Raw genomic sequence first — 19,706 nt, 5'->3', positions numbered from 1 at the left:
GTCCATCTGGTCAAGGCTATGGTTTTTCCAGTAGTCATGTATGGATGTGAGAGTTGGACTATAAAGAAAGCTGAGCGCCGAAGAATTGATGCTTTTGAACTGTGGTGTTGGAGAAGACTCTTGAGAGTCTTGGACTGCAAGGAGATCCAACCAGGCCATCCTAAAGGAAATCAGTCCTGAATATTCATTAGAAGGACTGATGTTGAAGCTGAAACTCCAATACTTTGGCCACCTGATGCAAAGAACTGACTCATTGGAAAAGACCCTGATGCTGGGAAGGATTGAAGGTGGGAGGAGAAGGGGACGACAGAGGACCAGATGGTTGGATGGCATCACTGAGTCAATGGACATGAGTTTGAATAAGCTCTGGGAGTTGGTGATGGACAGGGAGGCCTGGCGTGCTGCAATTCATGGGGTCGCAGAGTCGGACATGACTGAGCGAACGAACTGAACATCTTTAGTGCCCTAAAAAAATGTATAGAATACCTGAATACTAATTGAAGCAGAAAGGTGGGACTGGGGTTGAACTGGTAGGAATTGCTGCATTTTTCTTCTACAGTGTTGTTTTTTTGCCCCAGTCAGCATCTGTCTCTCCTCTTTACCCAACACCGCCTCTCTCTTTCCTTCCGTGTGTGTGTGTGTGCGTGCGTGTGTGTGTGTGTGTGTTAGGTTTTTGCAGAAGGATACATAGGGAGGTAGGAAGGAATGCTTATGAAATAAATAGTTCTTTTATTTTCTAAGAAAAAAAACAATAAAAATATGAAATAAGTAACAGTTAGAATCTCCTTATATATATCTGCATTTAAGATATAATATTTTCTTTCTTTCAGAAAATAGGAAAGCAACAAGGCCTGATCCAGATCACCACCTTAAGATAATTCAGGATCCTGAATACAGACGGCTTGGCTGCACTGTAGATATGAATGTTGCTCTAGCAACTTTCATACCACATGAGTACGTTTTATATTTTACTACATACTAAAGAATAATATTGCTTGTAAACCTTTATGACTATTCTGATTACATTTATGGTATTATTTTTATGCTATTTGTTAACAGCCTGAATAAAAAATGAAATAAAGTAATTCACTATAATTACTACTTCCACCACATGACATTTCCCCTTTTGTGGTAAAAATGTATACAACTGGAAAATTTCTTAAGTCTTAATTAAGGTCCTAAGTTTCTGTGACCCATATTAGAAAAATTTTTAATGTAGAGTTTGTAGAACCATTAAATAATGTTCATATTCCTTTATGTACTTCAAGCAATGGGCCAGCCGCAATTAATGAATGCTGCAATTGGTTCAGGAAGAGAATTGAGGAATTAAATTCAGAGAAGCATCAACTCATTAACTATCATCAAGAACAGGTTTTACCTACTTCTTTTGAACTGCTGTTTTTCTTTGAGTGTTAATACTGTTTTTTGTTGTTATTGACATAAGTTCATGTTTTCTAGGCAGTCAACTGCCTTTTGGGAAATGTGTTTTATGAACGACTGGCTGGCCATGGACCTAAACTAGGACCTGTTACTAGAAAACATCCTTTGGTTACCAGGTATTCCATTTTTGTTTTCTTCTCATGAAAGGTTAAAAATTGAAATTGTACTAAATTCTTCAAATTAACCTAAATTTGAATTTTCTTGAATGTGTGACCCAGTAAGTTTCTTAAATTGAAATAGCAGTTTTGATCTGGTAAGTAGGCTTAATATTAATTAATTTTGTTAGGCAAGTCTTTAGTTAGAGAAACTATCATCAGTATGAACCAGTTTTTAATCATTTATATTCATGTTTCTGGAGGACTGCATACTTACTAATAATTTCACTGTTAAGCAAATTAAGCAAGTATTTAGCTCCTTATAAGTAATGTACAGCAGAGATTAGGCAACTGAAGCATAGTAAAAACTTTTGCAAAATAATGTCAATACTTAGATGATTTTCTTAGTCATTCTATGAGATTTTTAAAGTTATTACTTAGAATGTTAATCAGATATACTATAATACTAACTCAATTTCTCAAATCCTGCTAGATTTACTCAAAATGTCTGATGATTTTTTCACCTGTATTGAAGTTTATTTCTTATTTCTTATAAATGGTGTCAAACTAATCTTATCTATTCTATTCATTAGGGACAAAGTTTAATTTTAATGGTATTAATTCAGATTTTCTCCAAGGAATTTCTCTCTATGGATTTCATACTTCATTGTATTTCCCTAGATATTTTACTTTCCCTTTTGAAGACATATCCCTCTCTGTAGAAGAATCAATGATTCATGTCCCAAATAAAGCTTGTTTTCTGATGGCACATAATGGATGGGTAATGGGAGATGATCCCCTTCGAAATTTTGCTGAACCAGGTATGTCATTTTTGTTAATTTCTCTATGGACAGGGAAATAAAAGTTCATGGCAAGCTCAGAATATAAATTGTTTGTTGATTTTGTTCCCCAAGTAGGCTAATGATTTTTAAATTGTTTCATTGGTGATGCCAGAGGTGCATACAGTTTGAGAGAAGAGAAGGGACTGACAGAATGAGATTCAGCTTCTTTCTCCTTCTTTCCTTTTCTACCCCTATCTCCTCAAACAGAAGAGTTCTCATATATCTATTTGATATTATGGTTCTACAGAAGATTTTATTTGGGCAACTCATTTGTACACAAATGTACCCATTTGCATCTTTAAAAAGCCATCTGAACCTGTATGATTACAACTGTTTACTGTAAGAGATATTTTCACTGATTAGCTAGAGGAGTATTTAAGATATTTGAATGACAGTTAAACTAGAAAACAATTGTTTTTAGATTCCCTCTTACTTAATGCTAGCTTCTTATTTCTTATAGCTGTTTCATGGCCAGGAATAATTTTGCAGGGGACCTATCGATATATTTATTTTTTAACATTTTAGAATCAGAAGCCTGTTTTTATGACATTAAATTTAATTCAGAAGTCTCATTAAAAAAAAAAAAAATGTAGCTTTGCATTTAAGTATCTCTGCCATCTCCTTTCCAACCATTCGAAGTGAAAAATGACACTTTGCTCTACACCATGGATTTAATGTAACATATTGCCAAAAATTGGTAGCAAGGTGGAGATGGAGCTTTAAATGGTTTTGGTATAGCTTTAAAGGCTCATGATATTACTATTACTGTTTTCCCTTAAGAAGCAACTTGAATTTTTACTATTAAGCACACATTTTTAGAAGAGACTATAAGGTACAGTTTTAGCAAAATAGATAGGAGATCTAAATTACTATCAATTTTTTAAAACTTTATCCCATACCATTTTAGATATAATTTTAACCTATATATGGCTTGTGTTAGAAATAATAAATATCATTTTAAAACAACAGTTTTTCCTTGAAATAAATATTTTCATTTTATTCCTTGAACCATTGAAAGCAAGCTCCTTTTTTAACAGGTTCAGATGTTTATCTAAGGAGAGAACTTATTTGCTGGGGAGACAGTGTTAAATTACGCTATGGGAAAAAACCAGAGGACTGTCCTTATCTCTGGGAACACATGAAAAAATACACAGAAATCACCGCAACTTATTTCCAGGGAGTCCGTCTTGATAATTGTCACTCAACACCTCTTCATGTAGCAGAGGTACAGATAAATAATTCATCTGTGTTAAAGAAATCAGTGTTCTTTCCTAGCTTTCCTTAATGAGAGTGTACAAATACATGTTTCCTTTTGCTTGTTGAATGCTAACAGTAATATGGTGGTAGTATTTTAAAACTTGCATAATTTGCATAATTCTGAGAATTTTTTGATGCAGATATTATCAAGTACTGGGCTATAAAACATATGAGTTAATATTTTTATTTAAGTTAGGGACATTATATTGTCTCTGATAATACACATACAACAATATTGCCATATATATTATTAAAATATTATTAATATTTTAATGTTAATCTTTTAAAAGAATTAACCTTGTTAATAATTTAACAATATATAAATATTAATTTGTCTTATTCTTATTATTAGGTTAGTTTCAATAAATTAGTAGCCACTGTGAAGTCACATTGGAGAAGGCAATGGCACCCCACTCCAGTCCTCTTGCCTGGAAAATCCTATGGATGGAGGAGCCTGGAAGGCTGCAGTCCATGGGGTCGCTGAGGGTCAGACACGACTGAGCGACTTCATTTTCACTTTTCACTTTCATGCACTGGAGAAGAAAATGGCAACCCACTCCAGTGTTCTTGCCTGGAGAATCCCAGGGACGGGGGAGCCTGGTGGGCTGCCGTCTATGGGGTCGCACAGAGTCGGACATGACTGAAGTGACTTAGCAGCAGTGAAGTCATATAGCTTATTTCATATTATAATAATTATTTAAACACTACCATTACAGCATATTGAAGATAGTTTGTCTCACTGATTCAATTTTCATTATCATATGGAAATATAATTATATGTAAATGTAAACATAAAAATTTTCTGTTCCTCTTCAGGTTTTTTATAGTAACTTAAGCAATGCCAACATTTATAATATTATCTTTTATGAAACATAAAAGATAATGCTTTAAATTTTATATAATACTATAAATGCTATAAATTTTATATAATTTATAGCATTATCTTTTATGTTTACAGCTTTGTAAACACTTTAGAGTTTCATCCTATTTGTAAGATCTTTGAAACTTTCCTAGTGACAAGTTAGTGTTCTATGGAAATGTGTGCTTATCTGAAAAACATCTATTTCTATCATTTTAAAGCAGTATTATAATGCATATGTTTCAAGTCCTGTGATGAAAAATTGCTTTGATTTGGAAGAATTTAATGAACATTAGTTAAGGTAGTAGAACATTTTTAGCTTCAAAAAAAGGCAGAGTTTTTTTTTTAATGTATGCCTTTAGCAATACATTTGTAAGATGGTTATAACATTATAGCAAAACTTAGACTACTAAAATTTAAGTTTAAAAAACCTCTAGGGTCTTATGTGTTAGAATTTCAAGTATTAGCCTTTGTGCAAATGTTCAAAAATTTTTTTTGAACTGATCTTATTTCTGATTAGAAGTTTTGGGGAATTCCTTGGCAGTCCAATGGTTAGAACTCAGTGCTTTCACTGCCGTGGCCTGCGTTCAGTCCCTGGTCAGTGAACAAAAATTCAGCAAGCCACATAGCATAGCCAGGGAAAAAAAAAGGAATTTATTATCATTTTCAGGAAAAACTGGCTTCAGTCTAGCCAGACCTAACCTTTACAATAGCTAAATGATGCACCAGCAGGGAATTTATCATTTATAGTTTAGTCAAGGGCCTGGAAATTAATAGGCTAATTAGAGATATTAAAAACAAAACATAAAATAGGGTTTGGAAAGCCTAGCAGAATTGCAGTACTATGGTTTACATTTTTTAAGTGACACTAACATTTTTCTTCTTCCTTTTTTTCCCCCTTTTGTGTCCCATCTGCAAAATCTAATCTTCCTTTTTAACTGTTATATTCGCTTTATACATTCTTTTGTTTCCTGTATGTTTTGGTCCATTTTATCTTTTCTTACTTATGCACAATTAAATTTATTTGGAAATTCTCTTGGATTTCCATTTTGTCTTGCTGCATGGTATTTTCCTGTGTCAAATCTGTGCCTAGTCTTGCCTCCTCTCCTTCCCCCACACCATCTTGCTTTTCTCTTTCTGTTACATTTGTGACTGTGCTTTCTGCAGTACATGTTGGATGCTGCTAGGAAATTGCAACCCAATTTATATGTAGTAGCTGAACTGTTCACAGGAAGTGAAGACCTGGACAATGTCTTTGTTACTAGACTGGGCATTAGTTCCTTAATAAGAGGTAGGCTCATTGAAAGTGTTTTTCCCATCTAAAAGCTTCAGTTTTTGTTTAAGTAGATTAAAAGGCATTTAATAGCTTTATGTACAGTGTTTAACAATGTTCAACATAGTTATTGTTCTTTTAAATATTCTCCTCAAAATTTCTTAATATAACTGAGTCTGTTTTCATTAGTGAAAATTTCTACTTTGGGGTAAGATATCTCATTTTAACTTGAAAGACCAATGGAACGAATTGATGACTTGAACAAAATCACTTTTTTGTTGTTGAAAATATATAAATCTGTTTTTCATCTCTATCTGCCTAAATGATGTAATCTTGAGATTTTTCTCCATAGATTTTATGTAACCAACATCCTAATAAGCAGCATATATTCCTTTTTTACTGCATGAGCCATTTCTCTGGTTAAGTTGCAGAAAAGACTTTTTTGTCATTTAAACTGATGGACATTTGTTTAAATGTTTAAATCAGTTTTATTTTTGATAATATTTTTGTGGTCTGTTTTTGAAAGTCAGTCACAATACAAAATCTAATTTCTTTTTGGACATTGCTAATGAAGATTGTTAAAATACTCTGTAATGCTTTGCAGAGGCAATGAGTGCATGCGATAGCCATGAAGAGGGCAGATTAGTTTACCGATACGGAGGAGAACCTGTTGGATCCTTTGTTCAGCCCTGTTTGAGGCCTTTAGTGCCAGCTATTGCACATGCCCTGTTTATGGATATCACCCATGATAACGAGTGTCCTATTGTGGTAAGCGTCTATCCTGTTTCTTGTATTTACTTATTTCGGTAAATGTTTTGATGTTTAGTTCTCTGCTGTTTAATGGCAGTAATATCCACAGTACCTCAAAATAGTGCCTTAGATTTATAAATGATTGTGATTTAAAGGTTTTTGAGTGGTTTGTCATTTGTCTTAAAGCAAATGAATACATCTTCAGAATGTATTTATGTACTTATCCTTTTACGTCATTGGGCTATAGCATGGCACTTTGCATTGAAAGAAAATAAGCTTGTGTTGTTTTACTCTTTTGTAGCATAGGTCAGCGTATGACGCTCTCCCAAGCACCACGATTGTCTCCATGGCATGTTGTGCTAGCGGTAGTACTAAAGGCTATGACGAATTAGTGCCTCACCAGGTTTGTTTATGTGTTGTTTTTTAAAACCCACGAGGCCCCACACTGATCATTTTTACCAAAATTTCTCATTGTAATTAAAACATGCACGTGGCTAAGTTTTTATTTTGTTCAGATTTCAGTAGTTTCTGAAGAGCGGTTTTACACGAAATGGAATCCTGCAGCATCACCATCCAACGCTGGTGAAGTGAACTCCCAAAGTGGCATTATTGCGGCCAGGTGTGCTATCAATAAGCTTCACCAAGAGCTTGGAGCCAAGGGTTTTATTCAGGCAAGAAGCTACATTTTCTAGGTTCCTTTCTCAAGGTTCAGTTTTAGAGTCTTTCCAGTTCGAGCACTAATGTGTTTTCTCTCTGTTTCTCAGGTGTATGTGGATCAAGTTGATGCAGACATAGTGGCTGTAACCAGACATTCACCCAGTATCCATCAGTCAGTCGTATCTGTTTCTAGAACTGCTTTCAGGAATCCCAAGACTTCATTTTACAGCAAGGAAGTGCCTCAAATGTGCATCCCTGGTAATGTGATCTAAAAAATGTTGTTTTGGTTGTATTATATTGTTAAATTGTTAATAATAATAAATATTATTAAATTGTTTTTACGTGTCATATATATTGTAACACAGTGCAAGTGTAGATGTAGTTAAGAAAAAGAATTACAAATTTTTGATAACTTGTATTTTTACTACATGGAGCAAAACCTGGAAATATTGTTAAATGTTAACATTTTTTGAGTTGTGATTTTATTTTCATCCTAATACCTTTTCCTACCTCCTAATTTATATAAATGAACATGTATTTCTTCTACATCCAGCTAGATTTATATGTATATTCATGTACATATGTATATACATATATATTTGTATGTGTGTCCAAGTGTTTCTGTATATGTATACATATATTTACATATATAAACCAAAATGGAAAATAGTTTAATATTTAAGGCACTTTATAATCCATCCTCATCTGTTTCAACCAAATAGATATTTCCACTGCTCCCTAAGTAGCCTTGCTGCTGCTGCTGCTGCTGCTAAGTCACTTAAGTCGTGTCTGACTCTGTGTTACCCCATAGACGGCAGCCCACTAGGCTCCCCCATCCCTGGGATTCTCCAGGAAGGAACACTGGAGTGGGTTACCATTTCCTTCTCCAGTGCATGAAAGTGAAAAGTGAAAGTGAAGTCGCTCAGTCGTGGCCGACTCTTCGCGACCCCCTGGACTGCAGCCTACCAGGCTCATCCGTCCATGGGATTTTCCAGGCAAGAGTACTGGAGTGGGGTGCCATCGCCTTACTCCTACTTATTTATGAATTCTTTACATCTTTCAAGGACTAAAGTTTCACCTCCTTTGAGAAGCCTTCTCTAAGTACTCAGTAAACTCTCTGTCCTCTGAGCATATAGCAATTATAGTCTCTGTATCACTCAGACATTATAAAATGCATCCTTGAGGTATATACTTATTATTACTTGATTGTTTTCTAGATATGTGTATTTAATTTCCTTATTTATTATTTTATATAATATATTATGGCATAACATGCTCCTGTGCATATAGCAGCTGTCCAAGTCCATTGACTAATTGAGTGAATGAAGCTTCTCACAAAAATGATCATATTCTGTATTTGTTGCTAATTGCAAAATATTCATAACTCCCCTTTTTAGAAGTTACCAACTTGAATAGTTTTAGGGTTAAATGTCTATTGCTTTTTTTTAAACTGTTCACAAGTTTATATTTAGTAACCTCATCTGGTTGTTGCTAATATACATATATAGTTTTGCATGGTTGCACTCAGTGTATACAGTAATATCTCAGGGTTTTGTTTTGTTTTGTTTTTGATCAGTGATCATTCTTAAAATATTTTCCATTTTGTCAGTCTACATAATTGTGATTTTCATTATGCTGAATGTTTTATATTATGTTAGCATTCCATTTTTAACATTTATGTGTGTGTTTAGCAGTGTTCTTTAAGATTTGATTATACACTAGGAATAATCTTTTTGTTTTGAATAATTTTCTTAGTATATATTTTCAGAAGTAGATTTCTGGATCAGGTCTTTCATGGTCAGATTAACAGCTTAAAGTTCAAATTATTTAAATAATAAAGTTTCAGTTTTATATATCCTTTGATCTAGCAGTTCTATTCCCAGGTATGTATCTGAGAAAGTCTCCTGCACTTCCACTAGGAAATATGCACAAAAATATTTATTGTAACATTATTTATAATAGAGGAAAAATAATGACAATGGTGGTTAAATGAATACACTTTGGTACACTCATACAGTGGAATACTCTTTGGCATTTGAAATAAATGAGGTAGAGCTAACATAGCAGTATAAATAAATTTGAAAAACTACAGTGTTATTCAATAGAAAGGAAGTTGCAGAAGTGTATCTTTAACTTGAATCCACTCACATAAACTTGGAAATATGGAGAATAGTATACAGGGCTTAGGGAAACATGTATGTGTAGTAAAAATGCACAGGATCAATGCAGACCAGCCTTCAGATAGTGGTTACCTCTGAAGGGAAAGAAAGGGAGCACAGGGACATCGGTTGGGTTTGGAATATTTTCTTAAACGAGGTAGTGGGATCTGGATGTTTAACTTTTCCCTGCCTTTTGTGTCTTTGAAATATTCCATTTTTAAAATGTAAGCCTTTCAAGTGATCTACTTTCTCTCCTGTCAATATTAGGAAGGTTTCACATTGTTTCCCAGAGCTAAACTATTATTACTTGATGACATCTCTTTTAAATAGTTTTGTTAATTTTTTAAAAGCATGTATGAAAACTGCTTGTTAAGTAGAATTATCTACTCTCAGATTGCTTTTTTTTAAGTTAGCTAATATATTCAGCTTTAAGTTAAATGATTTAAAACTCCTTTAGCAGTTCTTAATTTCAGATGGTTTAATGTGAAATTTTGTTAAAGTTTTTATATATTCCTAGGCAAAATTGAAGAAGTAGTTCTTGAAGCTAGAACTGTTGAGAGAAATACAGCACCTTATAGGAAGGATGCTAATTCAATCAATGGAATACCCAACATCACAGTAGAAATTAGAGAACATATTCAGGTACTTCGGACTCTCATCTCACTACTGTATTTAACATTTTAAGGACATTAGACTTATTTATTGACTGGTTTTATATTTTTTTTTCAAGCTCAATGAAAGTAAAATTGTTAAGCAAGCTGGAGTTACTACAAAAGGACCCAATGAATATATTCAAGAAATAGAATTTGAAAATTTGTCTCCAGGAAGTGTTATTATATTCAGGTAGAGTTCAAGCTATTGACTTCAAAATATTTTATATATTCTGTTAATTTTGAATAAATTACTCCTAAAAATCAACCACATTTTAATTAATGTTTTCAGAGTTAGTCTTGATCCACATGCGCAAGTTGCTGTTGGAATTCTTCGAAATCATCTGACACAGTTCAGTCCTCACTTTAAATCTGGGAGCCTTGCTGTTGACAACGCAGATCCTATATTAAAAATTCCTTTTGCTTCGTAAGTATGCCTTATTTTACGGAGATTTGCCGCTTTAATAATGATAAGTTGTCACAAGCCTGATTTAAGCAGTTTTAAGGCTTCTCTATATCCTTGTTACTCAAAGGATAGTCCAAGGGCCAGCAGTATTGGCATCATTTATTGTTAACCTTTTATCCTGTTACTTTATCATTTGTGTGCACACATGTTCTCTCACTCATACATGGTCTCTAGATAGATATACATGTATACATATGTACACATACATATATATATGTATATACACATCTTTATATATACATATACAATCTTTCTGAGCTATTTGAGACTAGGTTGCATGCATCATACTCTTTACCATTTCATTTTTTTAATGCCAATACATTGTTCTTATATCTGGCTATACCATAGTTTATTTCATCCGTCTCCGTTTTTTGGACACTTTAACTTGGACCAGTTATTTACACTTTATTCATCTCGGTTTCCTCATTTGGAAAATGAGGCTTAAAATAATTCCTACCTCTTAGATTTTATAAGTATTAAATTGGATAATGCACATGAAACACTTAACACAATTCATGGCACATAACAAATGCTCAATGTATGTTATATATCATGAGTACTAGGATAATTTCCAGGAATGGAATTTCTGAGTTAGACTATCATATATTTGAGGCTTTTAATACTGCCATATCCCTTCCAGAAAGATTATATTAATATTTTCAGCTCTATGTAAAAGTCTAGTATCCCACATCCTTACTGAGTATATGTTATTATAATGTAATGTTTAAGAGCATAAAGGATGGGACCAGACTGCCTGGATTTAAATCCAATTTCAGACTTATTAACTGTAAGAAGTAAGACTTTGGGCAAGTTACTTAGAAGATATAGTGACTCTCAGAACAGTGTTTGACAGAGAGTACCAGTGATCAATAAGTGTTAGCTATTACTATTCAAATTGGTAAATATAAAGTGCTTTAAAATTACATCTCAATTTATTTTAAATATAAAGCTAATTTCTGTGTTCCTAAGTCATTTGTATTTATTTAGTGAAATGTCATTTTTAAATATTAGTTCACTTTTATGTTCTGTTCAGTTGGTTTTGTTGTTCTATAAGAGCTTTTATTAGTAAGGATATTAACTCTTAATTCAAGCCATACTTAGTAGATACATTATTTTAAGAATCTGAGATGAAGCAGTTTTGTGCTTCTATGGCATATTTATAAAATAGCACATTCCTCATCAGAGCTACCAAGATTATCTTGGGACAAGAATCTGCACTTGAATATGTTCTCCAGGTGATTCTTTTTTTTTTTTTAATCTCAGTTTTATTTATTTATTTTACTTTACAATATTGTATTGGTTTTGCCATGCATTGACATGAATCCACCATGGGTGTACATGTGTTCCCCATCCTGAATCCCCCTCCCACCTCCCTCCCCATCCCATCCCTCTGGGTCATCCCAGTGCACCAGCCCCAGGCACCCTGTATCATGCATCAAACCTGGACTGGTGATTTGTTTCACATGTGATAATTTGCATGTTTCAGTGCCCTTCTCCCATATCATCCCGCTGTTGCCCTCTCCCACAGAGTCCAAAGGACTGTTCTATACATCTGACTCTTTTGCTGTCTCGCATAAAGGGTTATCATTACCATCTTTCTAAATTCCATATATGCGTTAGTATTTGTGTTTTTCTTTCTGGCTTACTTCACTCTGTATAATAGGTTCCAGTTTCATCCACCTCATCAGAACTGATTCAAAGGTATTCTTTTTCAGTTCAGTTCAGTTCAGTTCAGTTGCTCAGTCGTGTCTAACTCTTTGTGACCCCATGAATCGCAGCACGCCAGGCCTCCCTGTCCATCACCAACTCCTGGAGTTCACTCAAATTCACGTCCATCAAGTCAGTGATACCATCCAGCCATCTCATCCTCTGTCGTCCCCTTCTCCTCCTGCCCCCAGTCCCTCCCAGCATCAGGGTATTTTCCATTGAGTCAACTCTTTGCATGAGGTGGCCAAAGTCCTGGAGTTTCAGCTTTAGCATCAGTCCTTCCAAAGAACACCCAGGACTGATCTCCTTTAGAATGAACTGGTTGGATCTCTTTGCAGTCCTAGGGACTCTCAAGAGTCTTCTCCAACACCACAGTTCAAAAGCATCAGTTCTTCAGCGCTCAGCTTTCTTCACAGTCCAACTCTCACATCCATACATGACTACTGGAAAAACCATTGCCTTCACTAGACAGACCTTTGTTGGCAGAGTAATGTCTCTGCTTTTCAATATGCTATCTAGGTCGGTCATAACTTTCCTTCCAAGGAGTAAGCGTCCTTAAATTTCATGGCTGCAGTCACCATCTGCAGTGATTTTGGCACCCTCCAAAATAAAGTCTGCCACTGTTTCCCATCTATTTGTCATGAAGTGATGGGACCGGATGCCATGATCTTAGTTTTCTGAATGTTGAGCTTCAAGCCAATTTTTTCACTCTCCTCTTTCACCTTCATCAAGAGGCTCTTTAGTTCCTCTTTCTGCCAGAAGGGTGGTGTCATCTGCATACCTGAGGTTATTGATATTTCTCCCAGCAATCTTGATTCCAGCTTGTGCTTCTTCCAGCCCAGCGTTTCTCATGATGTACTCTGCATATAAGTTAAATAAACAGGGTGACAATATACAGCCTTGACGTACTCCTGTTCCTATTTGGAACCAGTCTGTTGTTCCATGTCCAGTTCTAACTGTTGCTTCCTGATCTGCATATAGGTTTCTCAAGAAGCAGGTCAGGTGGTCTGGTATTCCCATCTCTTTCAGAATTTTCCACAGTTTATTGTGATTCACACAGTCAAAGGCTTTGGCATAGTCAATAAAGCAGAAATAGATGTTTTTCTGGAACTCTCTTGCTTTTTCCATGATCCAGCGGATGTTGGCAATTTGATCTCTGGTTCCTCTGCCTCTTCTAAAACCAGCTTGAACATCTGGAAGTTCACAGTTCACATATTGCTGAAGCCTAGCTTGGAGAATTTTGAGCATTACTTAACTAGCATGTGAGATGAGTGCAATTGTGCAGTAGTTTGAGCATTCTTTGGCATGGCCTTTCTTTGGGACTGGAATGAAAACTGACCTTTTCCAGTCCTGTGGCCACTGCTGAGTTTTCCAAATTTGCTGGCATATTGAGTGCAGCAGTTTCACAGCATCATCTTTCAGGATTTGAAATAGCTCAACTGGAATTCCATCACCTCCACTAGCTTTGTTTGTAGTGATGCTTTCTAAGGCCCGCTTGACTTCACATTCCAGGATGTCTGGCTCTAGTTGAGTGATCACACCATCATGATTATCTTGGTTGTGAAGATCTTTTTTGATATATTTGTAATCACCACTATTGATTCTTTTTAATGGCTGAGTAATACTCCATTGTGTATATGTACCACAGCTTTCTTATCCATTCATCTGCTGATGGACATCTAGGTTGCTTCCATGTCCTGGCTATTATAAACAGTGCTGCGATGAACACTGGGGTACACGTGTCTCTTTCAATTCTGGTTTCCTTGGTGTGTATGCCCAGCAGTAGGGTTGCTGGGTCATATGGCAGTTCTATTTCCAGTTTTTTAAGGATTCTCCACACTGTTCTCCATAGTGGCTGTACTAGTTTGCATTCCCACCAACACTGTAAGAGGTTTCCGTTTTCTCCACACCCTCTCCAGCATTTATTGCTTGTAGACTTTTGGATCGCAGCCATTCTGACTGGCGTGAAATGGTACCTCATTGTGGTTTTGATTTGCATTTCTCTGATAATGAGTGATGTTGAGCATCTTTTCATGTGTTTGTTAGCCATCTGTATGTCTTCTTTGGAGAAATGTCTGTTTAGTTCTTTGGCCCACTTTTTGATTGGGTCGTTTATTTTTCTGGAGTTGAGCTGTAGGAGTTGCTTGTATATTTTTGAGATTAATTCTTTGTCCGTTGCTTCATTTGCTATTATTTTCTCCCCTTCTGGAGGCTGTCTTTTCACCTTGCTTATAGTTTCCTTTGTTGTGCAGAAGCTTTTAAGTTTAATTAGGTCCCATTTGTTTATTTTTGCTTTTATTTCCAATATTCTGGGAAGTGGGTCATAGAGGATCCTGCTGTGGTTTATGTCGGAGAGTGTTTTGCCTATGTTCTCCTTTAGGAGTTTTATAGTTTCTAGTCTTACATTTAGATCTTTAATCCATTTTGAGTTTATTTTTGTGTATGGTGTTAGAAAGTGTTCTAGTTTCATTCTTTTACAAGTGGTTGACCAGTTTTCCCAGCACCACTTGTTAAAGAGATTGTATTTTCTCCATGGTATATTCTTGCCTCCTTTGTCAAAGATAAGGTGTCCATAGGTGCATAGATATATCTCTGGGCTTTCTGCAAGGAGTTCACTGGCTACATGTTGGTAAGTACTGCAGTAGAATGGAGTTGGTACTGAGGCTGCTGATTTAACTCACTCTTGACTCACAAAGAGTCAGTCCCAGGAGAGAGGAGGGAAGCTAGCAGAGACAGAGGGAACACAGCACAGCTGACAGTTTTCTAAGTTGATGGTGGTGGTTTAGTCACTAAGTCATGTTCTAAGTTGAGACAGAAGTAAATGAGAAAAAAGAGAATATTTTCAAGAAAATATGTGTTCACATACTATTCATGATATTTCAGTTATATAAGGTGAATTTACCTGAGTAATCAGAAATGCAAGAAAGTAGGGTTTCAGTTGCATTCAGGTAGGTGTGGTCCCTTGCACAATCTCACTGCTAACTGAACCTTTGTTGAAACTAAGGCCATGAGAGTTAGTTTCTGTATTCTGATCATTATCAAGAAACAACTTTAAGAAAATCTTAGTTCTTTGAACAACGAATCTGAAAGGTAGTGCAACTTTAGGAAAGGACAGAAAGGAAAAGGAGAGAGAGGCAACAGTAGAATAACACATGATTTATAAGGTAGTTAACTGTGACTTTTGATTGTCCTTTTACGGGTCCTTTGATAATTATTTTGAGTTTAAGATAATCAGTATAAAAGTGCTTGTCACACATAGGAGAATATAAAGGAGAAAAAAGACTAAGTCTGAAATAGAAAGATTAAAAACACAAATTTAAAAGATAAAGGGTATAACAGCCAAAAGATTTTTTCAGTGTACTTCTAACTAATAAAATTTAGCACTTGATTAATTGCTTGTCTTGGAAGAAGTGTTACTTCTAATTGAGTTTTTAGCGTGTTTGTTCTTTAATTGTTGTTTATAATGTGTACTGCTTACAATGTATAGTATAATGCTGAGTTCCTAAAACATACATTTCTAAGACATTTTATGGTTATGGTTCAGATTTTCTTCTTTATTTTTATTGAGAGCGAGTGGAATTTCATTATTTTTAACCAGTTTTCTTTATTTTCCAATTTTTAGTATTGCCTCTAGATTAACTTTGGCTGAGCTAAATCAGGTACTTTACCGATGTGAATCAGAAGAACAAGAAGATGGTGGAGGATGTTATAACATACCAAACTGGTTACCTCTTAAATATGCAGGTCTTCAAGGTAAGCAAGTATAAAGATGGTGAAGCTTTTCAGGGGTATTTTTTTAGGGTCATGTGGTATCTTCCTTATAGAAATAAGAGTATGGGCTCAGAGTTCAACTGCTTGGATTCAAATCATGGCTCTGCCACCTACTCATTGATTGACCTCTGACAAGTAACTTAAATTCTCTGTGCCCCAACTTCTGCCTCCATAACATGTGAATAGACTAATTAAAAGTCTAATTCATAGACTTTTGTGAGGATTAAATGAGATTATTCATTTGGGCCCCAAATGGGACTAGGTTGTAAGTATAGTCATCTTTTTTCATATAACTGGAAATTTTTTTATTGCCTATTTGCTTTATCCTACAAAGAGAACTTTTAGTTAAATATTTTGTAGTTAGAGTAGTTGTAAACTGAGATAAAGGAACTAAATATTTAACTGTCAGCTTAATTCATTTTTAGCCATATTTTCTTAGATTTTTATTTAGGAAATTTGGTTTACTTCACATATATTCCTGGTTCATGAAGTTTACAATTTAACAAGGCTCCTTTTCGACTCCTAATGTCTTTGTACATCTCCCGTCTTTAAGGACCAATTCAATTCTTACATCTTCCACAAATCCTTCATTAATTATTGATTTCACAGTAATTTCTTTGTCTTCCACACCCATTGTATTTATCTATTATATCTCTGATTAGCCCTTGGAATTTATTGCTTTATTTTAATAATTAATATACTATTTTTTGTGAATGTTTTATCATGATCAAGAAATAGGCTTTAGAACCAAACTATGGGTTGCACTGACTAGCTTTAATTATATGGTAAATTGTGGCTCAATTTTGTCATCTGTAAAATGGAAATAAAAATAGTGTTTACCACAAGGGCTTACTGTTGGGATTAAATGAGTTAATATGTATAAAGTAGTTAGACAGTGAGTGGTTAGTTCATAGTAAGTATTCAGTGATAACTAGCTATCAAACTCCACTAAGTGGACTGTACCCTTAGAAGAATAGTGTTTGCCTTTTGAAGGATTCTTGTTTTTAGCCTTCATACCTTCTGCTAAATCAAGCACGTAAGAAGCTTTCAATAAAAAATTTTAAGACTTTTTATGTTTATGACATTTTTTCTGAAATATTCTCATTTTTTATTTTGTGCTGTAATAAAGAAATGAACGTGTTACCAGCCATAAGCAAATATCTACTCCATTTTCATTCTGAGATGTTAAATTCCTTTTTCTACTTGCCTGAAAAGACTGTACTTTTATGAACTTCTTTTGTCGCCTTTATGTTCCTTATAATTAATTAAGTATAGTTATGCTGCTGCTGCTGCTGCTAAGTCACTTCAGTCGTGTCCGACTCTGTGCAACCCCATAGACGGCTGCCCACCAGGCTCCCCCGTCCCTGGGATTCTCCAGGCAAGAACACTGGAGTGGGTTGCCATTTCCTTCTCCAATGCATGAAAGTGAAAAAATAAAGTGAAGTCGCTCAGTCGTGTCCGACTCCTAGCGACCCCATGGACTGCAGCCCACCAGGTCCCTCCGTCCATGGGATTTTCCAGGCAAGAGTACTGGAGTGGGGTACCATCGCCTTCTCTGAAGTATAGTCATAGACATAACTAAACTTTCTACTTTCCTACTACTTCTTCATGAAATTATTTTTCTCGGTCGTTCTAAATATAATTGCCCTTATTTGATTTATTTTTTTTACTCTATACCAATCCGTATTTCCTCTGGCTGTTTAATATTTCCAACAATCACCTTGTATTTCCAGTAGGCTTTTAATAACAACCTCAGTTCAGTTCAGTCGCTCAGTTGTGTCCGACTCTGCAACCTCATGAACCGCAGCACGCCAGGCCTCCCTGTCCATCACCAACTCCCGGAGTCAACTCAGGAGTGATACCATACAACCATCTTATCCTCTGTCATCCCCTTCTCCTCCTGCCCTCAATCTTTCCCAGCATCAGGGTCTTTTCAAATGAGTCAGCTCTTCGCATCAGGTGGCCAGAGTATTGGAGTTTCAGCTTCAACATTAGTCCTTCCAATGAACACCCAGGAGATTACTCAAATCACACTTAACCATTTCACTGACCTTTCTCTTCTCTAACCCGAATTCCCCTTCCCTACTTCTTGTAACAGTAATATCTTAATTTATATATTTAACTTTAAATTTTCAAAACATGCTTATTTTACACAATAAAAGTAATTGAATTCTAACTAACTAAATAAATTTATTTGGAATGAAGTCAGTGAAGCCAATATAATTTTAAATTACTACCCTATTAAGTGATGGAAAGAAGTATTATTGTTCTAGCTATCTGTCATTGAAATAGCAATATGTTATATATACATAGAAATTCTTTGCAATCCTATGGATTATAGCCTGCCAGGCTCCTCTGTCCATGGGATTCTCCAGGCAAGAATACTGGAGTGAGTTGCCATTTCTTCCAGGGGATCTTCCTGACCCAGGGATTGAACATACTACATCTCCTGCATTGGCAAGCGGATCCTCTTACCACTGAGCCACCTGTGAAGCCCAAAAATTTCTATGGCACAATGGTAAAGAATCTGCCTGCCAATGCAGATGACTTAAGAGATGCAGGTTCAATACCTGGGTCAGGAAGATGCCCTGGAGTAAGAAATGACAGCCCACTCCAGTATTCTTGCCTGGAAAATTCCATGAACAGAGGAGCCTGATGGGCTACAGTACATGGAGTCACAAAGAATCGGACACGACTGAGTGCGCGCGCGCACACACACACACACACACGCATAGAAATTCTAATATTTCTAATTGAGTGATACTTGAGGATATGTCTGTATACTTCATTTTGATACTTCATTTAGTTCCAAGTACCTCCTGTTATGGTCTTCCCTGATGGCTCAGCAATAAAGAATCCACCTGCCAATGCAGGAGACAGGGTTCTATCTCTGGGTAGGGAAGATCCTCTGGAGAAGGAAATGGTGACCCACTCCAGTATTCTGCCTGGAAAATTCCATGGACAGAAGAACCTGGTGGCAGGATCCAATCCATGAGGTTCCAAAAGAGTCAGACAACTTAGCAACTAAACAACAACACAAACTCCTGTTATATTTCAAAGATTCTCTCCAGAACAGACTTTATTCTTAGTATCACCATAGGTGATCTTGCTGTCTCTGGGCCAGTTCCATGATTTTTCTTAAATCTTGCTTGAATATTCATGAATCTACCACTTTTCAACTGTGAAAAGACAAACTTATCAGTTTTCTGCCCCTAGATGCCTTAGGATAGGGAAGCTGTGCCAATTGCCTTTGAATATTGTAATATTAAAATTCAAAAGAGCAGGACCAACCCAGAAAACAGGAATCTTGGAAAGCTCTGCATAGCTCATGTGACCGACCACAGTCCCCATCAGCCTGCCTATATCTTGGTTCAAGGCAGTGTTGCCACACTTCCCTCCCGTCATGGGAAGAGCCACTGAGGTTTCTGCTGCTCTTGTCTCTAGCTGTGTGTATATTCACCATCAGTCACTGGAGACTAGCAGCAGGTCGCCAGGCTGTGAGAGCAAACTACTCTGCCAGTGATTAAATTGGTATGATATTTCTCTGAATTTTCAGGATTAATGTCCGTATTGGCAGAAATAAGACCAAAGAATGACTTGGGGCATCCCTTCTGTGATAATTTGAGATCTGGAGACTGGATGATTGACTATGTCAGTAACCGACTTATTTCACGGTCAGGAACTATTGCTGAAGTAAGTAAAGCTATATTGTCCGAAAAATTAAAAGGTGAGGAGCACAGTAAGAAATATATATTAACATATACGTTTATGTTGTTTTCT

At 35.8% G+C, this 19,706-nt stretch overlaps 1 protein-coding gene across 4 annotated transcripts in view; it reads left to right on the top strand.

The window, feature by feature from the left end:
• Positions 1-19,706, top strand: part of AGL (amylo-alpha-1, 6-glucosidase, 4-alpha-glucanotransferase) — a 102,496-nt gene that overhangs the window by 48,658 nt on the left and 34,132 nt on the right. For all 4 annotated transcript variants that reach the window (XM_055584999.1, XM_055585000.1, XM_055584997.1 and 1 more), the window contains exons 8-22: positions 831-954; positions 1,269-1,371; positions 1,459-1,556; positions 2,217-2,356; positions 3,415-3,602; positions 5,661-5,784; positions 6,371-6,534; positions 6,818-6,919; positions 7,032-7,187; positions 7,281-7,431; positions 9,850-9,974; positions 10,063-10,175; positions 10,275-10,409; positions 15,778-15,908; positions 19,483-19,619. In XM_055584999.1, the coding sequence (XP_055440974.1) occupies positions 831-954; positions 1,269-1,371; positions 1,459-1,556; positions 2,217-2,356; positions 3,415-3,602; positions 5,661-5,784; positions 6,371-6,534; positions 6,818-6,919; positions 7,032-7,187; positions 7,281-7,431; positions 9,850-9,974; positions 10,063-10,175; positions 10,275-10,409; positions 15,778-15,908; positions 19,483-19,619 (1,991 nt within the window). The remainder of the gene's footprint in view (positions 1-830; positions 955-1,268; positions 1,372-1,458; positions 1,557-2,216; positions 2,357-3,414; positions 3,603-5,660; positions 5,785-6,370; positions 6,535-6,817; positions 6,920-7,031; positions 7,188-7,280; positions 7,432-9,849; positions 9,975-10,062; positions 10,176-10,274; positions 10,410-15,777; positions 15,909-19,482; positions 19,620-19,706) is intronic.

This window comes from Bubalus kerabau, chromosome 6, assembly GCF_029407905.1.
Source record: "Bubalus kerabau isolate K-KA32 ecotype Philippines breed swamp buffalo chromosome 6, PCC_UOA_SB_1v2, whole genome shotgun sequence".
Classification (NCBI taxonomy): Eukaryota; Metazoa; Chordata; class Mammalia; order Artiodactyla; family Bovidae; genus Bubalus; species Bubalus kerabau.
This window is presented reverse-complemented; position numbering and strand designations above follow the sequence as displayed.